At 37.4% G+C, this 10,609-nt stretch overlaps 1 protein-coding gene across 1 annotated transcript; it reads right to left on the reverse strand.

The window, feature by feature from the left end:
• Positions 1 to 2,706: 2,706 nt before the first annotated feature.
• Positions 2,707 to 3,648, reverse strand: LOC123944376 (olfactory receptor 11H6-like). Its single transcript, XM_046009453.1, has one exon. It carries the CDS (start codon positions 3,646 to 3,648, stop codon positions 2,707 to 2,709), a length of 942 nt encoding a protein of 313 aa, XP_045865409.1.
• Positions 3,649 to 10,609: the final 6,961 nt, after the last annotated feature.

The following is a 10,609-nucleotide window of genomic DNA, read 5'->3' on the forward strand; positions in this document are numbered from 1 at the left end:
AAAAAAAAAGTAAAAAAGAGAGGGAGTGGAAGAAGAGAGGGAGTAACAAGTGTGGCTGGGATGTGGAGAATTTGAAACTCTTAATAATTGCTGGTAGCATTATAAAATAGTAAACAGTCCAGAAATTCTTTAAAAAAGTTATTACATGATCTAGCAGTTTTACCTAGGTATTGTTATGGACTGAATTGTGTCCTTCCAAAATTTGTATTTGAAACCCTGATCTCCAATGCAACTGCATTTGTATCTTGGGTCTTTAAGGAGGTAATTAAAGTTGAATGATATCATAAGGGTAGGATCTTAATCTGATAAGACTACAGTACTTATAAGAAAAGGAAGAAACACAGCAATACTACCCCCTGTCTATGTGCATGTACAATGTTGTCTGCAAGCCAAGAAAAGAGGAATTACCAGATACCAACTCTGCTGGCACCTTGATCTTAGACTTGCAGTCTCTAGAACTATGATAAAATAAATTTCTATTGTTTTTGCCACCCAATCTGTGGTATTTTGTTATGGCAGCCCATGTGAACTAGTATATATCCCGGAGAAATGAATATATATGTTCACACAAAAATGTGCACATGGGTGGTCATAACATATTCATATTAGCAAAAAAGTGGGAATAGTTTAAATGTCCATCAGTTGATGAATGTGTAAACAAAATGTGGTATATCCATACAGTAGAATATTATTTTACAATAAAAAGAATGAAGTACTCACACACGCTATATGTGGTTGAGTTTGTGGATGAGCATTATGCAAGTAAAGGAAACCAGCCACAGGCCACACAGCGCATGATCCCACTTTTTCGAAATGTCCAGAATAGGCAAAATCCACAGGAACAGAAAGTAGATTAGTGGTTTTCAGGGGCTGAAGGGAGAGGATAGTAGGGAGTGCCTGCTAATGGATATGGGAGTTCTTTTTGAGGTTATGAAAATATTGTAAAATTTGTTAGTGGTAATAGTTGCACAATTATGGGAATAAACTAAAAACACTGAAATGTGCACTTTAAAAAAGGTGAATTTTATGGTATCTAAACTGTTTTTCAATCAAGCTGTTACAAAACAAAAAAGTTTAGGAAAGTTTATTTCCATCACTGGGTTGTAGTCTCTCTGAGGACAGGAAAGAAATATTGCTAATTTGGTTATTCCAAAGGCTAGTACAGTGCCAGAACAGTATTTCTTAGTCCATACTCTTTTTCATATATGTATCTCCCAAATGTAAATGTGCAAAAATATTCAAAAAAAGTTTCAAAAACAAAAATGTTTTTAGCAAAGTAGTGATTATTATGCTGGTGTTATAACATGCCTTATTCCTTTCTAATATTCAAGTTGGTTGATTTGTACCAAGGGGGAGTTTGAAAAGAAAAGGAATGTGGATGGATGTGGTCTCATTCCGTGTTATTGTAGAATTTAGAAGACCCTATTTTTTTTTTCTTTTTGAGAGGGAAGGGGGGGTGTAGGGTAGAGAGAGAGAGAGAATCTTTAAGCAGGCTCCATGTCATGTGTGGAGACTACGTGGGGCTTGATCTCACAACCTTGAGATCATGACCTGAGCTGAAATCAAGAGTTGGATGCTTAAATGACCGAACCACACAGGCACACCATAGAAGTCCCTAAATTTGAATGCAGTGATTCCCGGCCCTCTCTCTGTATTACAGTTTCCTAGGGAGATTTTCAGAATACCTGTGTCTATACTCCACCCCATATCTGAGTCAAACAGTTGCGAACCACTGTTTGAGTGGAGGTAGCTATCTTTAGAACTACGTGTGGTTGTGATTACTGTGAGCCAACAGCGAATCAGCTGTAAATCAGTGGTTTTCCAACTTTAGTGTGTGTAATAACTCATGAGGATAAAATGCAGATTCTACTTCAATAGGCCTGAGATGGGTCCTGAGATTCTACCTTCTAAGAAGATCCCCAGGGATGCCCAGCTAATGATCCCCAAACCACATTTTCAGTTGTGAGAGTTGTATAATATATTTTCAAATGTGCAGGAGTGACAGCATGGTTAATAAGAAGAAAATAAAATAAAGCAGTTGCATTATTGAATAAAGGGCTTGACGAAGAGAAGGAAGCAGGTAATTTCTTAAGAAATTAACTTTCATCTTGGTGAAGCTCTTCCACTGATTTGATAATCATTTAATGATTGGTCCAACTACTTTAGACTAACTTCACATCTAGAAGTTTTCTCATTCCATCCGTAGGATATGTAAAATGTAGATTGTTATGGAGTTCTCATAATTTCTTTAGATATTATTCTGATTGTTGATAGGATGACAAGGATGACAGAATCTAGTGAGTAAATATGAACAAATTTATTTTCTTTATTAAAAGTGACATTATTGAAATTTTTGTGCTAGGTGTGATATTGGGTTCTAGAGTTATAGAAATTAGTAAAACATAGGCCCTGCTCTTAAAAAATTGACAGTCTATTAAGAATAGGGAGGCATGTAGGACTGATTTATGAATAGCTAACTAAAACACAAGAAGAAAATCATGTTCAATAGAAGTACACACAATGTGTTATGGAAAAGACAGTTAATTTCACCTGGGGAAAGGCTTCATTGATGACTGGATATTTAGAATTTTGAAACACATTCTTCAAAATGTTCACATCTGTTTGCCAGTTTCTTAACTGTTTACTGACAGGAAGCTCACAGTCTGAACTCATCTGGGAATAAGACATTAACATTACAGACCAGTTTTATGAAACTCCTAGAACTTTCTTCAAGGCATCCTTCATTTCTTTATTCCGGAGGCTGTAGATCATGGGGTTGAAAAAGGGGGTCAAAACTGAGTAGAATAGAGTAGTGAACTTCTGCATTCCCTCTGCTTGTCCTGACCCTGGGCTCACATATGTCATCATGACAGAACCGTAGAAGAGAAACACAACAGCCAGATGAGAGGAGCAGGTAGAAAAGGCCTTCTTCCGGCCAACAACTGAGGGCACCTGCACTACGGCCCTCAGCACTAGGGTATAGGAACCTATAATGTAGAAAGAGGTAGCAAAGATGAGGAGGGAACTCATGGTGCCACATATGAGGACTGTCCCTGGGATTGGGACACAGGCTGAAGCCAAGGCCAGCAGAGGACCCAGGTCACACAGAAAGTCATCAATTACATTTGGGCCACAAAATGGTAGCTGGGTAACAAGTATCACTGGGATCAGAAACCAGAGAAAACCATAGACCCAGCAAAAAATGACCAGGCTGCAGCAAAACTTAATAGTCATGACTATGGGATAGTGCAGGGGGTGGCAGATTGCCAGGAACCGGTCATAGGCCATGATGGACAGAAATAAACATTCAGTTGTGCCCAGTGAGAAGAAGAAGTACAACTGGAGGAAGCACCGAGCAAAGGAGATGCTTTTGGTCTGGGAGAGGAAGTTGGCCAGCATGTTGGGCACATCAGAGTTGACATAGCAGATTTCCAGGAAGGAGAAGTTGGCCAGCAGAATGTACATCGGGGTGTGCAGCCGGCGGTCCCAGCGCACTGCACACACGATGGCCATGTTTCCAAGGAGTGTCAGGATATAAGTCACAAAGAATATGGAAAAGAGGAGGAACTGTATTTCCCAGCGGCAAGGGAAGCCCAAGAGGATGAATTCGCTCACAGTGTGAGAAATATTTCTGGTCTCTGAAGTCATTTCCTTCTGTCCTGTGAGGATTACAGCAGAAGTTACATGCACGGAGGGAATTATGCCTCCTGACTCCTCCCCAGGAGACAGCGCATTCTCTTGATAGGAGAGGGAGCCTGGACCAAGGGTTTTTTTTTTTTTTTTTGGGTGCTCCAACAATACATTTGTTCAGTATACTCTTCTATAATTGACTCTTCACTTTTAAACAGCATACAGACCACTGTCAATCTATATACTAAATATTGGTAAATATTTTGAGAAAAGTTTTCTTTACATTAAAATAGAAATTCAGGTACTTCCTTTCTGCATCTCTCATTGGGGTGTCCAGTGTGCCCAGCTTTGGAGAACATTCTCTGTTGTCTAGCCTATACATATGGTGGCTGACTGAAGGTAAACTGAGATATAAACATTGATGTTGGCAATTCAACTACAAAACAAATTAGAATTGACAGCTTTACTGGACAAAACAGTACTATCAGGGCACCTGGGTGGCTCAGTGGGTTAAAGCCTCTGCCTTTGGCTCAGGTCATGATCCCAGGGTCCTGGGATCGAGTCCTTCATCGGGCTCTTTGTTCAGTGGAGAGCCTGCTTCCTCCTCTCTCTCTGCCTGATCTCTGCCTACTTGTGATCTTTGTCTGTCAAATAAATAAAAAAAAATCTTAAAAACAAAACAAAACAAAACAGTGCTATAGGATAAGTGAGAGAAATGAGAGAACATGAGGCTTTGAAGCCAGCTATGAAAATAACAACAGAGTGACTTTAAGCATGTTCCAATTTAGTTACATGAAGTGACCATTTATAGGCCATTAGTATCTATTCTTTGTATGTAGGATGGTGTCATATGGGCTCCAGGGTTTGATATTATTAGAACCATATGAGGGAGCCTTTGAAATGTGTGGGTTCCACCTGGGTTTGGGACCCACTGGTATGGCAGAGCACACATTTGGAGACATTACAGTTCTTGGCTTTGTATTGCCTAAGGAGTATTTTCTCAGGAAATAGCTTAAGTTCTGAGACTATGTTTCTTTCTTTTTAAAATATGAATAATCATACTTCCACACCCAGGATGACCTGAAAATTGAATAAAATTATATATGCAAAAGCAGTTTAAAAATTATAAAATGCTACCAAAACATAAGCTATTCTAAGCTGTTCAGGGCTTATTCTGCTAGATGTTACACTCCTATGTAAATCTTATAAATTAGACTTATTTTAAAGTTTTAAAGAATGTTTTTCCTTGTGGAATTTTAGCCAGTGACAGGTTCAGGACATGTCTTATGTGTGTTGTGTTCCTGTGTAAGTACATGTGTATGTGTATGAATAAGAGATGTTTCTCAGTCCTCTCAGACCACAGCAAATGCAACTCCCTTAGAAGCTTCTTTTGAAGGCCATTTTTTGCCCATCAGACACACTAGAAGCTTCTTCTTAGTCGACTCTTTCTTGGCAAGGTCACCCTTGCAGTCTTAGATGATAGGATCATTTTTTCTGATGGCTACACCATAGTAGGTATTAAGGCTACGTACTTCTGACCTGCAGAACTTCCTGGGGGATCCTTCCCCCACTGCCCCTACCCGTGCCTGGCCCTTCTGTGGGATGTCCTGGGAAATGAGGATCAGACGTATGCGAGGGATCATAACAGAGGAGCACCAACAAATACTATTTCAAAATAGGCAGGTTTTTGGAAATCAGCGTCCTTTTCTCCCTCTGGTATTTCTGGATTTTGTGGTTTATTCAGCTCTGGAAAAAGTCTGGCCCTTCTTTTGAATACAAGGGAATAGAGAGAAGATTATCTAAATTTTAGGTTTTGGCTGAGGTTAAGTTAAACCCAGAAGAAGTTTGGAATATGTTGTGTCATCTCTGTTTTACCTTTTTCTTCCTTTCCCATGTTAGAAGCTTAGAAGTCAAATGCTCTATTCTCCTTTTCTTAAAACACCCATTTCTCTGGGTGGGAAAATCCAGTAAACTCATGCATTACCTGAGCCCCTGGCATCTGTGAAGACTTTGGCATTTTCATTTTCCATGTTATGCGCACAAGGGCACATGACAAGATGGCACCCACACCAAATATAATGGATCAACATTTACGGGAGAAACTTGTAGACCTAGGATCCATTACAGGCATGCAGGCCCCTTTTATTTTGCTCACTATAAGCATGGTGGCATACCAAAACCTAGGATATTACATTTTAAGAAGGCACCTCAAGCCTTAAACGCTGAGGGTTTTTTTTTTTTTTTTTTTTTTTTTTAGCAATAGGATTAGGGAAGTGATAACTCCTCCACTAATGTGTTAGGATATAATGTCAACATGAAGGAAACCTGGTTTAGTCCTGTCTCTAGACTCAGAGTTTGGGAATGGAGGAGAGGGGCGGCAGCTCTTCTCCTGGTGAGATGGGGGTTGCAGTTCAAGCTTTGCGGTTGCAGCTCTAGGACATGCCAAGCTAATAGCAGGACTCCTTGCCTCAGTCATGTGAAGGAGACAGTCATTAAACAACAGGCAATGGATACTTTATTCCATTGAACTTCATAGGAGGCAACTCGCACTTTGGGAGGGCGGCTTGAAAGGGATTATTTTGAATAAGTTAACCCTTATGTCTAGTGTGTATCTTTTGGGGGGAGCTTCTTAATTACTCTATAGGGGAGCCACAGCAAGGACTTTTGCCCCCATTTCATATATGAGGAGATAAAGACTCAAAGAGATTAAATGCCTGAGATTTTCAAACCAGTCAGTGACAGGGTCAGAACACGAGTCCATGCTTTCTGGCTTTCATTTTACTGTCACTATTTTTTTTTTTAAAGATTTTATTTATTTATTTGACAGAGAGAGAGAGATCACAAGTAGGCAGAGAGGCAGGCAGAGAGAGAGGAGGATACAGGCTCCCCGCAGAGCAGAGAGCCCGATGCGGGGCCCGATCCCAGGACCCTGAGATCATGACCTGAGCCGAAGGCAGCGGCTTAATCCACTGAGCCACCCAGGCGCCCCTTACTGTCACTATTTTAAGGGAACTTCAGAGTAGATGTGTCCAGAAAGTCTCCCATTCCAGAGAAAAAGTGCATCAAATTAAAAAAACTAATAATTGTTGGTGCTGTAGACATCACTGCATCATCTGAGAGGAGAGGTGTGACATATCCCAGACTCCCCTCAAATTATACCACTTTGGTGGGATTGTGGTTTTTTTTCCTTTTATTTTTCATTTTTACATGGTGCTCTCTCTCTCTCTTTGTAATAAGAAGTTAAAAGGCACACAAATACCATTCCGAGTATGGTAGTTATTTTACTCTTACCTGACTTTTCTTCTATGCAATGTTCAGCTTCTCTGTTGTGAGGAGGCTGGTTACCTTTTACCCATTTCTGCAAAATTAAGATAAATAATTAAAGAAGTAATGAAAATAATATTTTTTTAACGAGAAGGCATTAAGAAGGTGTGATAGACAGTGAGGACATGTAAGGGGGCTATAGGCATGCTTCTTTGCAGTTTGGGGTGCTATAATTCTATTTGTTGCTGTCTTTGATTTATTAAAGACTTTTTATTATTGAAACTTTCTTCACCACTTAGATAATGTTATTCTATTTCTACACTGCCTGCTTGAGTCTCTGTTTTCCAGTTGTTCTTGTAGCATGAAGGACAACTGATTCAATGGACTATGTCCTAGGGATTCACTTCAGTGAAAAGTGGGATTCTGTTCTTTGTACTCTGGAGGAAATAAACTGTCAAATCTGACCTTGTATTTCTTGGAATAATGTATTGCTCGTAATCACTGGCCTCAGAGATGTCATGGGTTAAAGTGGGATCTACAAAGTCACATCTTCTTATTGGTCTGACTTTACTGAATCTTGGAGCAGGAAGTAATTTTAGGGATTCTGTGGTCTCTCTTCCTGCCAGCAGTAAGAGCCCCTGTCTTCTGCCTGCTTGCTAATTGTTCATCTAGCTTCTACTGGAACAATCCATGACAAAGAGCTCAATGAATGGCTGAACAGCTTTTATTTTGAGAAGTTGTAATAAACTTCCTAGTTCTCGCTTGCATTCTTGAGTTACATTCCCATCTTGATTTGTCCCCTTGGTCTTGTTTGCTTCTACTGCAGGGAAGGAAGTTTAACACTTACTATGTGCTCACTATATGCACACAGTCCATCAGGATTTTGACTGTGCATGATCCTTCGTGATCTTCCAACAACTACAGAAGTAATAATTGAGCCACAGGAAGACAGTAAATGCCGGTCCTGGCAGATCTGTGTTCTTTCATTACATTATACTGATGTTCAGAATAAGTCTACACAGCATCACTTAAAAATATTTGAGGAAGGGACTCATGTCTTCTTTGAATCTTCTCAATTTATACTAAGCACTCTTGATTTCTTTAACTGAATTTGACATAATTTACAGGGTGCTCATTATCCTGGTTGTCTTCTTTTGATCATACCCTTTGGAAGATGTGACCTTACTAAGAGCTAACACAGTACCCCTCATACTGACTGACACAGAGCATACGTGTCATAAGTTCTTTTGCTCTAGAAACTTAAGTTGACATTAGATTTTTTTAGACAGTAGCTTTATACTCTTGACTGTTATTGAATTTTTATTTTGCCAAAGTCTTTAGAGTTTATTCACAAGAACTTTAAAACAAGATTCGTCCTATCTGATGCTTGTGTCATTGAGTTTTCAAAGTGAGAGAGGTTAATAATTACTGAATTTTACCAAGTGTTTCAATCAATTAAGATCTTAAGACTATCAAATACTAGATTCTTTTCTATTTTTTTGCCTATAAATTTTATAAAATTTCTCATGTTTCATGTATGATTAAAATATGTAGAACATGAGAAAATTCTTTTTCATATCACTTAAATTTTTCTACATCAGCATCTATTATTATGAACAATTGTTGATAGATGGCTAAGCTCAAAATATATAAGTAGTACAAAGGTGGTGAAAATAACAGTGTTATCTCTGGAAGACATTCCAGAATAATATATATCCAGAAGATATATTATTAAATGGATGGTTTATGAAAATTTTTTTAGAAGCGAATTTTGGGCTTAAAACTGGTAACTTTACTCAATTTCAGTTTTTCAAAAAAATTTTTTTTCATTCTCCAGAACCCTTTAGAGATTCTAGTCATGGTCTCTCTGCATCTGGGTGTATAATTTGTCTGGGTCTGAGAACTTAAGCTTATTTATAATTTTTGAGTGCTGTTTTACTAAATTGTCATATCAATTCTCTCTTAAACACATGTTCTCCATGCTTTGAAAAGAAGATCATTTTTTGGAACTGGCCATATATTTTAATTTAGATTGATGGGTGTCATGCCTTTCTCTCTCCAGAGGGCAGGAGATGGCCCAGTCTTTTTTTTTTTTTTTAAAAATCTCATAAACCTTGCAAATGAAGAGACCGTCTCACTACAATGCTATCAGCTAGTGTTGTCAAGACCGTCTCATTTAGGTCTTAGTCCAGTGAAAAGCTCACTAAATTCCTTAGAGAAACTCAGGCTTTCTTTTTAATCACTTTATTTTACTGGTCTCTCTCTATTTGTTTCTGTCTCTCTCTTTCTCATCATTTATTACTTCTCCCCATAGAATTTCTTCTAAGATGACAATATGATTTGGTATTTCTGACCCTGGAAAATTTAAGAACTGACTTTAATACTGCCCATCTTCCATAGTTTCAGTATTTGTATCAATTAAAGAATAATATTTCATACCATTTTCCATAAAATATTTTTAAATAGCTGCATTAACTTCTTGACTGCTGTCTTTGATGCACTTTAGTTCATTTTCTTTTAATTGTCATTTGCCAGCATTTATTGATCATTTATGTGCTGGTACAGTCCTTTCAAGCTTGTTTTCTAAACTTCATTTGGTTTTATAGCTAATCATTGATCTAAATGATTTCAAAGATATAATAAAATTTCACTAACTACCTACTGAATTCTTGTATAATTTTCAATGCAAAGGATGTTTTGGGACATGTATTTATATTCCTGCATGGTGAAATATCTTAAAATTCAGAAATACTCCTTTCAGTAAAATTAAGGGGCATTTAAAGAAGTGAATAATGTCAGTGTAAAATTTGTGGAAGTTAACATCCCACATTTTTAGATGAAGGTTGGTAACTTAAAGTTGAAAAAGATAATTTTTCTTCTGCTTTCCAAATTAGCATAGGTTATCATTATGCCAGTGTTGGTGAAGGTGCAATGAAATGACACTTAGAAGAACGGTTGGGGGAATATAAACTTGTAATTTTTTTTTTTCTGGCATGAAATCTGGAAATAGCTAGAGCTTTTAAAACCTCTGTACACATTAAATAAAAATCAGAGATGTAGAAAAAATTAATAACCAAGTTCATCATAGCAGTACAGAAGAATTTCTGGGGATCATGTTAAAATACAGATACTGACTCAAAAGGAATAGATGGGGATTGGGATTCTAAATTTTTAAAAATATATAAGGAGTTTGAATCACTTTGTTATATACCTGACACTAATGTAACATTGTATAACTAATGTAACATAAAGTAACTAATGTTGACTACACACAAATGAAAAAAAATCTAGAAAAAAGCAATAAGATAATGCCGATTCTTTGAATAATAAAGGTTTATAAAGTTATTTATAGAGCTCTATGTGTATTAAGGGTTTATGTAGTTCTTTATCTACATTTCTGTAAAGAAAGTAAATAATACAAAGGAACAGAAAAATTCCTGTAAAAATAAAAATAGTGGCAATTTTTCAAGGTCAAATGATAGGTTATGTAATTCTTTTCTTTATACATGTCTATATTTCTTAAAATTTCTATGAGTATATGTATCACTTATAATCTCAAAAATAATTATCATGAAATATTATTTTTGAAAGTACTTACTCTTCTGGATCTTCTACCTTCTTTGAGCACTTTTTATGAACTTTACTGTTCCTGGGACATTCCGAGGTTCTGGGGAGCCCATGATCTTTGTCATGTTTGACTTGTCATGTAAGGTCT

Source organism: Meles meles, chromosome 6, assembly GCF_922984935.1.
Source record: "Meles meles chromosome 6, mMelMel3.1 paternal haplotype, whole genome shotgun sequence".
Classification (NCBI taxonomy): domain Eukaryota; kingdom Metazoa; phylum Chordata; class Mammalia; order Carnivora; family Mustelidae; genus Meles; species Meles meles.

Bases quoted from the DNA above. Each gene is read 5' to 3' on its own strand.
- LOC123944376 (XM_046009453.1), bottom strand. From the start codon at position 3,648: ATGACTTCAGAGACCAGAAATATTTCTCACACTGTGAGCGAATTCATC.